This window comes from Carassius carassius, chromosome 3 (genome assembly GCF_963082965.1).
Source record: "Carassius carassius chromosome 3, fCarCar2.1, whole genome shotgun sequence".
NCBI classification, from domain to species: Eukaryota; Metazoa; Chordata; class Actinopteri; order Cypriniformes; family Cyprinidae; genus Carassius; species Carassius carassius.
This window is the reverse complement of record NC_081757.1, coordinates 14,658,081-14,674,924: the sequence shown is the minus strand read 5'-3', so window position 1 is coordinate 14,674,924 and position 16,844 is coordinate 14,658,081. Positions and strand designations below refer to the sequence as shown.

At 38.2% G+C, this 16,844-nt stretch overlaps 1 protein-coding gene across 2 annotated transcripts; it reads left to right on the top strand.

The window, feature by feature from the left end:
- Positions 1-2,016: 2,016 nt before the first annotated feature.
- Positions 2,017-15,696, top strand: LOC132120977 (nucleosome assembly protein 1-like 4). 2 transcript variants are annotated; one of them, XM_059530193.1, is made up of 15 exons: positions 2,017-2,124; positions 3,489-3,537; positions 4,030-4,126; positions 4,839-4,980; positions 6,593-6,679; positions 6,755-6,883; positions 7,147-7,218; positions 7,326-7,465; positions 7,547-7,692; positions 7,859-7,878; positions 8,093-8,212; positions 8,314-8,349; positions 8,486-8,537; positions 8,721-8,754; positions 14,780-15,696. In XM_059530193.1, the coding sequence occupies exons 2-14, from the start codon at positions 3,513-3,515 to the stop codon at positions 8,726-8,728; spliced, it is 1,074 nt and encodes a 357-aa protein (XP_059386176.1). In that variant the 5' UTR covers positions 2,017-2,124; positions 3,489-3,512; the 3' UTR covers positions 8,729-8,754; positions 14,780-15,696. The 2 variants fall into 2 exon arrangements, with proteins under 2 accessions (XP_059386176.1, XP_059386170.1); XM_059530187.1 differs by lacking the exon at positions 8,721-8,754 and having other exon boundaries at positions 8,486-8,533.
- The last annotated feature ends 1,148 nt before the right edge of the window (positions 15,697-16,844 follow it).

Here is a 16,844-nt window from a genome sequence, read left to right as displayed (position 1 = left end):
CTGTAAGAAAAGCTACAGATATTACGTTTACAGTCATAAAACATCTGCACAGAGCTTCACATAAGCTTGGTGAACATAACGAACTGAATAATCATTTAATAAATAGCACGGAATCAATACGAATGAACCGAGTCAATTACTGAGTGACATGACCGATTCGATTCGTACACGTCACTCAGAATGTGACTTAATAGCAGCCAGCATGGCAGAAATTTTACAATTAAAATGTGCTTGAAACATGCGATACATTTTTAAAAGCTAATTTTTATTTTTGTTTTTTATAATTTAATGTAAATAATATAAGTACTAAATTATTTTGTGCATCTTATTTGTGGTTGCAACAAATTAATGATTGGGTTAGAATGGCAGACTTGACGTGTAAAAGGAGGGTGATGCTTGAAATCATTGTTAACCATGGTGACCTGCAAAGAAACACGTGCAGCCATCATTGCGTTGCATAAAAATGGCTTCACAGGCAAGGATATTGTGGCTACTAAGATTGCACCTAAATCAACAATTTATAGGATCATCAAGAACTTCAAGGAAAGAGGTTCAATTCTTGTAAAGAAGGCTTCAGGGCATCCGAGAAAGTCCAGCAAGCGCCAGGATCGTCTCCTAAAGAGGATTCAGTTGCGGGATCGGAGTGCCACCAGTGCAGAGCTTGCTCAGGAATGGGAGCAGGCAGGTGTGAGCGCATCTGCACGCACAGTGAGGTGAAAACTTTTGGAAGATGGCCTGGTGTCAAGAAGGGCAGCAAAGAAGCCACTTCTCTCCAAAAAAAACATCAGGGACATTTCATTTCATTTATTAAGATCCCCATTAGCGCCTGAAATCTCAGTTGCTATTCTTCCTGGGGTCTCCTCTTCATTACATCACAATTTACATAATTCACCATTTTATACATTATTCACACACACACCCACTCACACCCATCCTCAAACTGGACATCATCTACAATAACCCAATCCAATTAAATAAATAAACAAACCAAACAAAAAATGCTAGCTCTCCAATACAAACTATAAAACATCTTTCCATATTACCATACTCTTCCAGCATTATGACTCTTGTGTGAACAGAAACACATTGACAGATTGATCTTCTGCAGAAAGTATAGTGAATGGACTCCTGAGGACATGGGCAAAGTCATATTCTCCGATGAAGCCCCTTTCCGATTGTTTGGGGCATCTGGAAAAAGGCTTGTCCGGAGAAGAAAAGGTGAGCGCTACCATCAGTCCTGTGTCATGCCAACAGTAAAGCATCCGGACACCATTCATGTGTGGGGTTGCTTCTAATCCAAGGGAGTGGGCTCACTCACAATTCTGCCCAAAAACACAGCCATGAATAAAGAATGGTACCAAATCACCCTCCAACAGCAACTTCTTCCAACAATCCAACAACAGTTTGGTGAAGAACAATGCATTTTCCAGCACGATGGAGCACCGTGCCATAAGGCAAAAGTGATAACTAAGTGGCTCGGGGACCAGAATGTTGAAATTTTGGGTCCATGGCCTGGAAACTCCCCAGATCTTAATCCCATTGAGAATTTGTGGTCAATCCTGAAGAGGCGGGTGGACAAACAAAAACCCACTAATTCTGACAAACTCCAAGAAGTGATTATGAAAGAATGGGTTGCTATCAGTCAGGATTTGGCCCAGAAGTTGATTGAGAGCATGCCCAGTCGAATTGCAGAGGTCCTGAAAAAAAAGAAGGGCCAACAATGCAAATACAGTGTCATGTCGTGTAAATGTCATGTAATTGTCGATAAAAGCCTTTGAAACGTATGAAGTGCTTGTAATTATATTTCAGTACATCACAGAAACAAAGATCTAAAAGCAGTTTAGCAGCAAACTTTTCGAAAACTAATATTTATTTAATTCTCAAAACTTTTGGCCACGACTGTAGTATGAAGGTCACTGAGGTCAGGGACCGATAATGTAACTACATTAGGCGTAAAATAAGCGCCGATATCCGACTAATTTCAGCGAATCGATTCTTTTGAACAATACATGTCAAAGAACCGATTCAACCCGGCGGAGTATTTGACTGAGGTGGAGTATTGTAGGACCAATGCGCTTCAGGTTTACTGCCGAGTCCATCATCTGAACAACACCCGCTGTTCAGGTAAGAACAGCAATCTCCCTTAATAAAATATTACTTCCTACTTTGCATTTTACCTTGAAATACACAGGCCTATTATGAGTGTCTAGTTTACGTCAAACAGAGTGGATTATGTTTTCGTTGCTGATTATGTATGATAGTAGTGTGCTGCTCGTGCTCTCAATGCATGTCATCTTTGTTTTGATAAAGTTGCGAGTGACCGTTACAAATTGTTACAGCTTACAGGTCATTTAACAAACAATTACCCTGTAACCTGTTTACCGCAGCAGAAATAGTGCAAGCTCATACCCGGAGTGTGTATCGTGAAGATCTGTTAGCCTGCTGGCCTGTGACATTTATATTTCACCCTTCTTCAGTGCTCTTTTGGAGATCATCCAGTGTCTGCCCTGTGTCGCTGTTATGACCCCGTCATCATCACCTGTGCTAAACTGGTGGTTGCGGAGATTATGAGATCTGATTTAATCCCTTATGATCTGGACGGGGCTAGTTTAGCATGTTAGCTGCTAGCGAGAGTGATGGGCGTCAACATATATAAACACATCTGTTAGTACCTTTACTTTGAGCTGCTGATTTTATGTTTGTAGTTTTGCTGTACATTAGAAATGTAAACGTATCGATTCTTGGAAAAAAGGAATGATTGATTTTGCCTTACCAGCATTTACTATAGTAAGCAAAGTTTCCCCCAAAAGAGTAAATTAATAAAACACACATTTGGGATCTTTTCAAGCTAAGAAGCTTTCCAAATCTTTCATTATTCATTGTTGTTATTATTAGTTATTATTTATTAGGATTCCTATAATAATTATTGTTAATGATGTTGTTATTGGGCGCTAATACCAAAATTGCCGGTTTTATTTTGTTAGTATAATCGTAATATTTATTTTAGCAATGTAATAATGATACAGCAATAACTATGGAATTACCACGTAAAATGTATAGCTTGTGGATAATAATAATAATAATAATAATAAAATCAACTCAAATATGAAGCAAGCACTACTAACAACGTCAGTTAAGTGCCAGTTAATTCAATGAACTAAGTAAAATAAAAATATTTAATATAAAAGGATTCCACATTGTGGTTGTTTTTTTAAATTAAAAAATGCCCATCAAAATTAATGCTGGGGTGGTTGCAGTTATTTTTCTTAATTAATATATTAACTTTGCGTTGTGGTAATTTAGGTTCATTACACTATTGTTTTGGTTGTGCAAAGTATCACCTGTTTTTAATATGAATGCATTTTGTTTTGAATAAATATGATTGAAATTTCAAGTTAATTAATATATGCGATTTTGTCTTTACCAAAAGAAAAGAAAAAAATTAGTTATTTTAGACAAGCTGAAGTTGTGTGTTTTGTTTTTCACAGAATATTTGAGCTGTGGTATCAAAAATGGATGCTGACAATGAAGCTAAAGGTATAGAATTCCTGCTACTCTCTTTGACTAGCAACCTTGCATTTTTCAAATGACTATAGTCTGTATAGCTTTTAAAATGCTGAAACATTTATGAGTTGGCAGAGAACTTGATTATGTGTTACTTAGATTGTCTTTGTGAATATTTTTTTTTTGATTCAGGGTGCTTCTCGAACAAAAGCCAGTATAATGTTTCAGTGTAAAAGTTTGATGAAGCTTCACATCACTGCTGTCGAGGTTTTAATGGAAAAAATTGTCTCATAGGTTCTGAGAAATTTGTGCAATCTCACCAACTTACTAAGAGCAGTATCAAAGGTGAAACAATAGTGCGGTTTCACTGTGCTGCTGAACATTATATGCTTCCTTTAAGATTGATGTCTGTTTGTGGAAAGGACTGTGTGCAGTATAAACGTTCTTTGAGAGTTGATCGTCATAAATGCCATTTGATTTTTCCATTGATTTTCTTTTTTGCTGGTGATGGCATGTTATTTTCAGGTAAGGTGAGCGACCAGGCGATGCAGAACCCACAAGCATTGGCAGCTCTTCAGGACAAAATAGACAGTGTCTCACATAGTGCTTCCATCATGGACAGGTAAGCAAGATGAAACAAACCAAACTATTGAACAAAAGCAAACTAGAAAACTATTTCCTAACTGGATATGTCTCATATTTCCTGTGTGGAATTTCAAAACTGGTCATTGCATTTTTATTGTTCCTCATGTTACGTAGAGAGGCAAACTTGCTGGTGTAATATAACCGTCCATCTAAGGGGGGAAAACTCTAGTCAGACCATCTGCCTGTAACCTGAAATCTGTCTCTGCATGTTAGGTTATTACATACAAGTCAGTCCTAATGCTGTGTATCTATGTATGTCTTTGTGTGTGTCAGCCTGATGATGTCCAGATAGAGGTCACTTACACATTGTGGTCATGAAAACAATGACACAGACAAGAATATTTGAACAAAATAGCAATAATGCATTTGTGCGTGAACACTGCAAGACCAAACATAAGGCTTGTGGAAAGCCACTTTTATTTTTATTCCAACTCAAACAGATTCAGTGATTGCAGCGCACACTGTAATAACAACTGTGCCTTTTCGCATGAAGCATGTGACTTGAGTTATCAGAGGTTAAGCACATTTCGCGATGTGATATGAACAGGGATCTTGTATTTCTTGCTCTTACTTCAAACCCATCGGTTGACCCAGGAGAGCAGGGAAATGCACTGGTCCAGCTGTGCAGTACCGGACACCCATCTGCTCACACAATCTCTCTCTTCTGTTCCTCTCCCAACTTCTTCCAGCTTACCAAAGTCTGTGAAAAGAAGAGCCAATGCCTTAAAGAATCTTCAGGTTAACAGCACAAACATCGAAGCCAAGTTTTACAAGGAGGTGCATGAGCTGGAGAGAAAGTATAGCGCTCTTTATCAGCCGTTATTTGACAAAGTGAGTTGTGTTTTTGTGTGTGTATGTGTTATCTATGTATTTTCTTAGCATTATAATATAATATTATTTGCTTATATACACACAAACACACGTGTATAACAAAAAAATTCTATTTTAATTAAATGCTATGACATTAAATATTTAGAATTTTATTTTCTTTAAAGAAGGTGTATCACACTTACCACAATTTTTTTTTAGTTAATATGAAATATCAACTGTTTTTCATCATTGATAATAACTAGATATATTTCTTAAGCACCAAATCACATTTTAGGATAAGTATAATATGAAATATCAACTGTTTTTCATCATTGATAATAACTAGATATATTTATTAAGCACCAAATCACATTTTAGGATAAGTATCAGGTGACACTGAAGACTGCTTTGCCATCACAGGAATAAATACCATGTATAAATAACAAAATCAATAGACTGATATAGAAGATGTTAAATTGTAGTACATTTCACAGTATTACTGTTTTTGCTGTATTCTTGATCAAATAAATGTAGCCTTGGTGGGTATAAAAAAAACATAAAAATCTTACCGACCCCAAACGTTGGAACTATTATAGAAGAAAAGAAGAAAGTGACGTGACATTCAGCCAAGTATGGTGACCCATACTCAGAATTCGTGCTCTGCATTTAATCCATCCGAAGTGCACACACACACAGAGCAGTGAACATACACACACACTGTGAACACACACACTGTGAACACACACCCAGAGCAGTGGGCAGCCATTTATGCTGCGGCGCCCGGGGAGCAGTTGTAGTGTTGACAGACCCATTGAAGATGGGCACGAGTATGAATAAAGACGAGGCTGCATTGTGTCTGTCTAAAGTAGACCCTGGATTTTTCGTAAACAAAGCTCTCAGGTAAATGGCGGAGAACAAGTGAAGAGAAAATTCAGGGAATTCAGAAGTGATGCACTCTTAAAGAGACTTCATCCAAACCAGGAGAATGCATACTTCCATAGTTTTAGAAAGTCCCTAAAAGAGGGAAAAGTTTATGAGCAATACATTTGCGAACCTACACTTCATTGACAGGGCTGCTATACAAAAGAAAGAGAGATACTTGTGCAAACTAATTAAAACTGTATGACAGAAAAACCCTGTCGAGTGCTTGCATGAGTACTACTGTAAAATTGGGATGAATTGAAACGTAGTTTTCTCTTGTAGATATAGCGTCTTTTAATAAGAATTGTCTAAGATGTTTATGTGCTGCTTTTAAATGCACTGAAAGACTTTGTTAGTATCCTCATACTTAAAGATGCCACAGCCTTTGCATGCTTTAAATGTTCTCTACAGTATTTGTTCCATTTTATTCCACCTTTTTATTTGTATATTCACCTTTTTTAGAATTTAAAAGATCAAGAATTTGTTTGATGAATGAGATCTGATTGTAGTCCTTGGAAAAAAATCTAGCGCTTGAAATTCTTGACATTTAGTTAAACATCATTTGTTCTGCGTACAGTATCTGTTCCTCTGTGTTCTGGAGGTTTCAGTATAGCTCCAAATCTCCTGAGCTCAATGTGAACACTCCTCTCATTTGTCTGGATGGGTAAACATATGATATTCTTTCACAAGTGAGCTTTTTGTGCGTTTCCAGAGAAGAAACATAGTCTCTGGAGAAGTGGAACCCACTGATGAGGAGTGTAAATGGCAGAGTGACCATGAGGATGAAGCAGCATTAGCAGTGAGTATCATCTGTCCACTCGCTTTGAAATCAGACAGAAGAGCAGGAGTCTTAAGGAAAGTCTTTCTTTTTCAGGAAGATCTGAAGAAGAAAGCTGCTCTAGAGGAAAAGAAAGAAGATGCGAATGAGGAGAAACCCAAAGGAATTCCAGAGTTTTGGCTCACCATTTTCCGGAGTGTGGACATGTTGAGCGATATGCTGCAGGTGAACCAGCAGAACATCAGATATTCAACAAAGACCTTGTCCACTGTATACTTTGCTATTCTTTTCTGACTAAAGATTTTTTAATGATTTTCTTTTGCCCTGTAACCTTGTACATACAATATGCAACTTTATATCATATGAATTTGAATACAGTTATTGAAATATCATGAATACGGTTTCATAAAAAGACGGGGTCATGTTCTCCAGCACATTTGAAATAAAAAGAAAATCTGTGCTGTCCATAATGCTCCCTTTCTCAACAGGAGCATGATGAACCAATACTTAAACATCTTCAGGATATTAAAGTGATATTTTCTGGTCCTGATCAGCCCATGGTGAGAACAGTATTTGAAGGTTTTGTGTTGATTTTAAAGTGAACTGATTTTTTTTTTGTCATAACTGCTGTACTTTTACATGCATTTCGTTTTTCCTTTTTTAACAGAGCTTCACATTAGAGTTCCATTTTGAACCCAATGAATACTTTACCAACACAGTTCTCACAAAAGTGTACAAGATGAAGTCGGAGCCAGATGCAGAGGATCCGTTTTCATTTGAGGGACCAGAAATCATCGACTGTGAGGGGTGAGCACTTCTCAAACAATACCTGCTCAGATTGTCCGCAGCTTTTCACACTTTCTCATTATTCATCTCTTCTGTTGACAGGTGTGAAATTGATTGGCACAAAGGCAAAGATGTGACGGTAAAAACAATCAAGAAGAAACAGAAGCACAAAGGCAGAGGGACAGCGAGGGTCATCACCAAACAAGTGCCCAATGACTCCTTTTTTAACTTTTTCAACCCTATTAAAGGTACGTAACTTGACAGATGTGCATGGGAACTTTTATGAATGCTGGTAACAGGAGAATGACAACAGTAGGTTGAATTGCACATGGGGAAATGGTAATGGTAGTTCTCTCATTTAATACTGTAGGTCTACTCTTTTGCTTGAAGTCACCAATGTTTTTTTTCTTTTAGTTTCACCAGATAAAGAGTTGGTGAGTATTTTTTATTTTATTTTTTTGCTTTAACTCCGTCCTAGCTAGGCAATTAGTTGGCCTGATATCAGTTAACATGATTTCTTCTGAAAGACATGAGTGGTTAGTAAGTTTAGAGAATCTTGTCAGAGAACTAGAAATAATCAGACAGGGTTTTATTTTATTATCTTCAAATGATCAGAAAAGTTGTGCTCACTTACTTTGTGTTCAACAGGATGAGGATTCGGAGTACACTTTAGCCACAGACTTTGAAATCGGTCATTTCTTCAGGGAAAGAATTGTTCCCAGAGCAGTTTTGTATTTCACCGGAGAAGCCCTAGAGGATGATGAAAGTGTACGTAATTTCAAAATGTTTCTTGCCTTTTGATATCTATGGTTCAGAGTGGCTGCAGTTATTTGAAATATACATGAATTTGTTTGCGTCTGTTGATGCAGTTTGAAGAGGAAGAACTGGATGAGGGTGAAGAGGAGGTAAGTTCACTGTATACATTTTAAACAAAAAATTGAGGAATCAGTGTTTGATGAAAGTTCACAAATGAAATCAGTGATGCTTTATATGATATAATGTTCAATTATGTAGACAAACTCTCTTTTTTGTGTGAAATAGGACCAAGATGAGGAGGACGAAGATGATGAAGAGGAGGGAGATTCCAAGGTCAGTTTGGATTTAGATCATTACTTGGAACTGAAATTTAAAAAATAAATGACTTCATTGTCTCTTTGTTCAGCGTTCCTTGTTAATTTTCTGTCTTTGTTTTACTTTGGATGAATTTCTGTGGATTATTTGCATGTTTGATGATTGTGGTTGTTCTCTACCAACTGTTCTGCCCTAGTGACATAAGTGGCATAAGTCATTCTCACCTCATACATTTCTAGGTAAGAAAGAAATGTCATGAGTCCATTCTAACCTTTGCCTTCACACGTCCCTCTCAGCCTTATTCCTCTTCTTTTGCCTGCTATCCTATCCCCACAGCACCCCTGTGACATTATACTAAGCCACTCATTTCATATCATTAACGCCTTTGTTCAAAATCTCAGTAATGGACTGTAACATGCTGTATTAGAGAACTTTGGGCAAGGTCCTTCCATCCATTTTGCTTAAACTAACTTGCTTAATAGTTATTGATGGTATTTAGTAGGTCAAGTACTTTTCCTTCTCATAGATGTGGCATCCTGTTTTGAATACATAATATCTTGCTATAACTTTGCATTCAAAGTGATCTACACCATCAAGCACTGACTTGTGGTCTACACTGACATTAGAGCTTGATCCTGGAGTGCTTTAGTACTGGGGTTTCTTGACTTATGTCTTATTAAAGGGATTATATCCAGTACCATTCAAAAGTTTGGTATCATTAATATTTTTTTAAAGAAATAAATACTTTTATTGAGCAAGGATGCATTAAATTGATCAAAAGTGAAAGTAAAGATTTTAATATTGTTACAATATCTATCTGTGTGTGTGTGTGTATGTATATGTGTGTATAAGGGCAATCAGTCGAATAAAATATTTATTCTAATTAATTACATGATGCTTTGATTAATCGCAAAATTAATTTGACTGTGAAAATACCCACAAAAAGTTAAAGCAATTTTTTTTGTTGTTAATTGAGAAAGTATCAAGTGGACATTACAGATTGTAGCTTTAGAAATATTTGATTTGATTCAACATCAGAATCAGAATCAGAATGAGCTTTATTGCCAGGTATGTTTTTACACATACGAGGAATTTGTTTTCGTGACAGAAGCTCCGCAGTACAACAGAATGACAGTGACAGAACATAAAACACATAATAAAAGGATATAAAAATACAAAAAATACAAATAAGTAGATAAGGAATGACAATATACAAATTGACAATTGTAGGCAGGTATATTACAAAAATGCAGTTATGTATGTACATGTATATTATGTGCAAAATTTAAGTGTATACTAAGTATGTGTGTTAGATAAATTAAGTGTATGTGTATATAAATATAAAGTGTAGTGTGTTCAGTGTGTATCAGCTGTTCATAAGATGGATTGCCTGAGGGAAGAAACTATTCCTGTGTCTGGTCGTTCTGGTGCTCAGTGCTCTGTAGCGTCGACCAGATGGGAACAGTTCAAAGAGGGAGTGTGCTGGATGTGAGGGGTCCAGAGTGATTTTAACAGCCCTTTTGCTCACTCTGGATAAGTACAGTTCTTGAATAGAAGGGAGAGTTAAACCGATAATTCGCTCAGCAGTCCGGACTACCCTCTGTAGTCTTCTGAGGTCAGATTTAGAAGCTGAGCTGAGCCAGACAGTTACTGAAGTGCAGAGGATGGATTCGATGATGGTGGAGTAGAACTGTTTCAGCAGATCCTGTGGCAGGTTAAACTTCCTCAGCTGGCAAAGGAAGTACAACCTCTGCTGGGCCTTTTTAACAATGGAGTCAATGTGAATGTCCCACTTCAGGTCCTGAGAGATAGTGGTGCCCAGGAACCTGAATGACTCCACTGCAGTCACAGTGCTGTTCATGATGGTGAGTGGGGGGAGTGCAGGGGGTTTTCTCCTGAAGTCCACAGTCATCTCCACTGTTTTGAGCGTGTTAAGCTCCAGGTTGTTGAGAGTGCACCAGACAGCCAGCTCTTTAACCTCCTGTCTGTAAGCAGACTCGTCACCGTCCTGAATGAGGCCGATGATTGTGGTGTCGTCTGCAAACTTCAGGAGCTTGACAGAGGGGTCCTTAGATGTGCAATCATTAGTGTACAGGGAGAAGAGCAGTGGGGAGAGAACGCAGCCCTGGGGAGCTCCGGTGCTGATTGTACGGGTGCTGGATGTGTATTTTCCCAGCCTCACTAGCTGCTGCCTGTCTGTCAGGAAGCTGTTGAGCCACTGACAGACGGAGGTGGGCACGGAGAGCTGAGTTAGTTTGGGCAGGAGGAGGTTTGGCATGATCGTGTTAAAAGCCGAGCTGAAGTCCACAAACAGGATCCTCACATAGGTCCCCGGTCTGTCTAGGTGTTGCAGAACATAATGCAGTCCAATGTTTACTGCATCGTCCACAGACCTGTTTGCTCTGTAGGCAAACTGAAGAGGATCTAGCAAGGGTCCAGTGATGTCCTTCAGGTGGGCCAGCACCAATTTTTCAAATGACTTCATGACTACGGATGTTAAAGCCACAGGCCTGTAGTCATTTAGTCCTGTAATTTTGGGTTTCTTTGGGATGGGGATGATGGTGGAGCGTTTGAAGCATGAAGGGACTTCGCACAGCTCCAGCGATCTGTTGAAGATCTTTGTGAAGATGGGGGCCAGCTGGTCAGCACAGGATTTCAGACAGGCTGGTGTAACACAATCTGGGCCTGGTGCTTTAAAATGTATTACACACAAACATTTAGGCTACAACAGCCTAACATAAACTATGGAACATAAAAGAAGATAATTTGAGAAAAAATATCTAATCTATTTTTTGTTTATACAAAGTCATTGGTAACCAAAACGTCTCGGTTACGTATGGTAACCCTCGTTCCCTTTCAGTCGGTCACTCTCGATGTCACGTCGGTCACCAACGAAATTGGGATATCGCTTCGATAGACCAATCTACTTTGAGTGTAAACTAAACGAGCCAATGCACATTGGCATGCAATTATTGCATCCAGCTGCCGCTGATCACAGCGCGAGTATAATAAGGCAGCAGGTGCAATGCATACAAGGTTTTCGCTGAGGAACCGAGCCGAGGCTCAGCGGTGGTACAGCAACCATGGCAACGTGATGTCTCCGTTCCCTCATTCAGGGAACGAGGGTTAAAATACGTAACCGAGACGTTGGGATCCCTACCAAAGGCCATGTGTTCTGCCCCTTCCAGTGCCCTGTGCGAGCCGCCTGTGCCACTATTAGGTGTAGGCCGGGGCTTGGAACAAGTAGTTCCACTCACCATTGTCAAAGCACCACCTCACTGGGTGAGATTGGATAACACTGGGAAAACATACCAATTCCACTTGGAACAGGGACGCTGCGGAAGCCCCATCCTTCACAAAGGAGTTTTCGGGAGCAAATACGCATTTGATGTGTGTATTTGAAATTTGATGTGATAAAAATATGCATATAGCATCCGTTTAGGTGTATATGGAGAAATTTGATGTGATTAAAACCCTCTTTGGAAGGCAGAAGTCTGCCGGGGAAACACGGGCTCTAAGGCTATACCGTGGACTATACACATTCAAGTACCGATTAGGTCTCAATATGGAACCCATTCTTTCATGGTTCTCACGGATTCATCATGCCTAGGGTGATGGAGGATCTCAACAGCATCTACAGTACGGACACTCTGGAGCAGTTTTAGCAAGCCAACACTAACCAGGGCCTCTCAGTGCCACTACTCGTTTGAGGTGAGAACACAGAAGGATACTGGCTCTACACGAAAGCTATAGAACTTAGCGAAGGTGTTAGGGGTCGCTCAGCCCCCAGCTCTACAAATATCTGTCAGCGAGGCGCCACAAGCCAGTGCCCAGGAGGATAAAACCCTTCTAGTTGAGTGAGCTCGCAACCTGAATGGGCACACCTTGTGCCTGATAAGACAGGGTTATGGCATCCACAATCCAGTGGGCAATCCTCTGCTTAGAGACGGCATTCCCCTTCTGCTGGCCTCCATAACAGACAAAGAGCTGGTCTGAGGTCCTGAAGCTTTGTGTCCATTCTACATAGCATCTCAATGCTCGGACGGGAAAGAGCAAAGCCAGGGCTGGGTCTGCCTCTTCCAGGGCAGCGCTTGCAGGTTCACCACTTGGTCTTTGAAGGGTGTAGTGGGAACCTTGGGCACGTAGACAGGCCAGGGCCCCAGGATTACCTGGGAGTCAGCCGGCACAAACTCTAGGCACCAATCGTCGACCGAAAATGCATGCAGGTCCCCTACCCTCTTGATGAAGGCCAGTGCAAGGAGGAGCCGAGTTTTCAATGAAAGAAACTTTAGCTCAACTGAATGCAAAGGCTCGAATGGGCCCTGCTTTCTGAGAGGAACAAGAACCGCCTCCTCGACTTTCATGAATACACGGGGAGACAGGGACAGCCCGAAAGGCAGGACCTCGTATTGATATGCCTGTCCTTCGAACACAAACCGCAGAAAAGATCTGTGGCCTGGAAGGATAGATACATGAAATTACGCATCCTTCAGGTCAATTGCTGCAAACCAATCTTGAGGACGGACACACCGGAAGATGCGTTTCTGTGTCAACATCTTGAATGCTTAACTCCTTGTTCACAGCAGACACAGTTGAGAAGAACGAAACTAATGTTCGGCTCCGAGGCGAAAAGCTGGTATGCATTGCACCTGCTGCCTTATTATACTCATGTTGTGATCAGCAGCAGTTGGATGCAATTTGCAAATTGACTCGTTTAGTTTACACTTGAAGTAGATTGGTCTAGCAAAGCGATATCTCACTTTCGTCAATCACCGACGTGACGTCGAGAAATGATAAATGATAGTTTATTAAATGATTAATTTAATAGAGTTAATGATACTCCTACATAAGAAACTAAATCTGCCAGCAAGTGGCAGTAAATGTCTTTGACTCATTCGATTCATTCAAACGGCTTATTCATTCAGTAATGACATAAACTGCTCACTTTATGAATGGGCCTTGAATCACTGGTTCACACGATTCATTCAAAATGCGAAATCACTATGATTAAATGTGATTAAATAAGAAGTTGATATTGTTATATTTAAAACAATATTATGTGTTTTTGCTCAATTTTTTCAGAGAACATAACCTTGTTCTAAACGGTGTTTAGTTTCTGAATGAATCTTATTTTGAACAAATCGTTCTTTCTTTATTTCTAAAGCTGATGTCCACTTGATTCATACTCATGTAATACAAAAATAGCTTCAAATAATCTTTTGTGGGTATTTTCAATCAATTTCATTTTGCGATTTAATTAATCGACACGTAATTTAATTAGATAAAAACATTTTAATTGACTGACAGTCCTAATATATATATATATATATATATATATATATATATATATTATATTATTTTTTTCTGGAGGATCATGTGATGGTGAAGAAATTTCCCTTTACCATCACAAGAATAAATTTTATTTTAAAATATATTAAAATAGAAACAGCTATTTTATGTTCTATTAATATTGTACAGTATTATTGCTTTCACTGAATTTTTATAAAACAAATTCAGCCTTGGTGAGCGTAAGAGACTTAAAAAAATTTACATTATCTTGATTGATAGTATTCTATTATTTTTTATTTTTTCCACTAATGTCTCAACACAAAACAATCTTAAATTATTTTTTCTTTACCCTTTCACTCACTTCATAGTGACTGGATGGGTCATGTTTCTGAATAGCAAATCAGTACCATGTATAGTCATATGAAGCTGCTTTGCAACAGTGTGTATTGTGAAAAGCGCTATACAAATAAACATGAATCGGATATGTTAATATTTGGGGTTTACAGACTGTAACTTCTATAAATTATGTTTGCACTTGAAAAGAAGTTTTGAGGTTTTCTTTGAAAGATCAGTTAAGAATGAGAATTGGTTTGTCGTGATATGACCCCTTCATGCAGAGCAACTGGTTCAGACATAACACATTTTCTTTCGGTGGATCAGGCTGTGGTGAAAGACGTTTCTTGCATTTAGTTATAATGATGTATCTGCAGTACAAAAGAGTGGTGATTCACTTTAGATTCCCTGATGCTTTTATCTTAATTAATGACTGCATTCACATTGTTGGTGCAACAGAGGCCTAGGATACGTCCGTGTAAATGTGCTTTCGTGAGCCACTCTTCTGTGATGAAGATACATCCCCCTCTCTTTCTACTGCACTCCACCTGCAGTTGCAGATACTGTATCATCTTATTGAATAAAAAAAATTTCTCTCTCCCTTTCCCTTTCCCCATCCCTATCTTTTATGTGTTTTTTCAGACAGGGGATCCTCAGCCTGCAGAGTGCAAACAACAGTAGTTTGGATCACTCACACCTGCCACTGTCAAACCCCATCAGCTCACCTAGAATCAGACTGTAGTGCCGCATACATTCTCTGATGAGCACACCATCCAACAAAACATGATGATGCAGTACATTGGTAAACTAGTTTTTTATCCTACAAAATTAGCTTACTTTAAAATTCAGTTGCTAGACTAAATATACTGTAGATAAATTGGGCAGTTCCAGGCTTCAGAATGTAGATATATACATAAATAAATGCAAAGCTATTTTTTAATTCATTATTCAGACATGTACAGACCTAATGATTTGAGATATGTCATTGCATAGCCAAAAGAAAAAAAAACCTTGTGGGATTGAGATGATTTTGCAAGCATTGTATTCACATTCAAACATTCAAAAATGTTAAGCCTGAATAAAATCAATGGGATTCTATTCTGACTTCCTGTGCACATCTAACCTTTGTCAGGATTGTTTGTATTTAACAAATAGTTTCTCTTCTCATTTTTGAAGCGTTCTTTGTCATAATCATTTTTTAATGCAGTATATCTGTTTATGTACTTTTTGAACAAAACTGCATGTTTATGCACTTATTTATTTATGGAATGTGCTAGCTAGCTAGCCACTCCAACTAATGGATCAGCGATGTCTTGCAGGCATCAAATAATTCTGTTTAATCATATCTGGCCTCTTTGCAATATAAATATCTAACATTTCCACCTTCATTTGACTTTCCCTTGAAGGTCATAATTAAAAAAAATAATAAATCTGCACTTCTCTACATAAGTATGCTCAGTCGATGTAGTCTCTTTTTTTTGTTCTTATTTACATGTAAATGTATTTCAGTATAAATTATATCCATAATGCTGGAATTGCTCGATTTAGACCGTAAGTATTCGAAGACGATAGGGCAAAAGTCCACTGCCAATGGTCACTGAATTCTGAGTGAACTGCAGATGATTACATGTCCTGAAAGTCACATCCAGTGATCACATCTTCAAGATACAACATCACATCCCAAAGTTGACTGAATTAATTTATTTTGTGACTTAATCTCATAGGTTACTCAGGGTTTTTTTATGCCAAGATGACAGTGTGCGAGTATCCAGCATTGTGAAACTGTTGATATCTAACCTGCTTCATGTTCTCTTCTGTCTTGTAAAAGAAAGAAGACTTTTGAAATGTGGCTTTTAGTTATAACAGTTATTTATATCTTTTCCGTCTTTATATTATTGTTTTGAACTCTGTCTTGGTCTTGTGGTTCTTGGTGGATCCCTGAGAGAATATGTTTTGCTTATGTATGTACTGTACCCAGTTGATTATAGCCCCTTTTAGCATTTAAAAATGCTTTTGCTGTACTACCCAAGCACTAACAAAAAAAAAAAAAAAGAAAGAAAAATTAAAAATACTTTTATTGCCAAAGAGAGTGATCTGATTTCACTTTACCACAACCATTTCTGTGTCAAAGTATTTTAGGTCTGCTACAGAATGCATGTTATGGTGAAAGAATGTTTCAACTTCAATATTTAGTTGAGCTCAGTCAACAGCATTTGTAATTGCATTTTTGGAGGATTTAAAAGCAGAAATGTGAAACATGTAATTACGTTATTTCTTCTGTGTTGATGTGATTTCATGCTTTTTAGAATTGGTTGTTTTGCAGTCCACCTTTGTTTCTGGTTAGTGAATGAAAGGAGGAAGTCCGCTTCATGTGTGAGGAGGGTTACTCTTAGACTGAAAGTTAATATGTATGCTAGGTCACTTGAAAAGTTCAAGACCAAATGCCTAATAAAGTTAGAAGAATAACTGTTACAATGTCTGACCAATTTTGCAGCATTTTACCATTAAATGTCACAACATAATTATTTTGACATTATTAAAAATACTTTTTTACAAGTTATAAATTATCAGTCTTTTGTGATAGTTCTGTGTTATTATTGTGATAGGTGCTAATGACATAAGCCTACAAAAATCTTTTTTTCAAAGGCAAATTCATTTGTTAGAGTGAAACAGCTGAATTTTTTTTCTGTTCTCTAATCCTAAAATA

Bases quoted from the DNA above. Each gene is read 5' to 3' on its own strand.
- LOC132120977 (XM_059530187.1), top strand. From the start codon at position 3,513: ATGGATGCTGACAATGAAGCTAAAG. The intron at 7,879-8,092 runs GTGAGTATTTTT...TGTGTTCAACAG, and splicing joins TTTCACCAGATAAAGAGTTG to GATGAGGATTCGGAGTACAC. The intron at 8,213-8,313 runs GTACGTAATTTC...CTGTTGATGCAG, and splicing joins CCCTAGAGGATGATGAAAGT to TTTGAAGAGGAAGAACTGGA.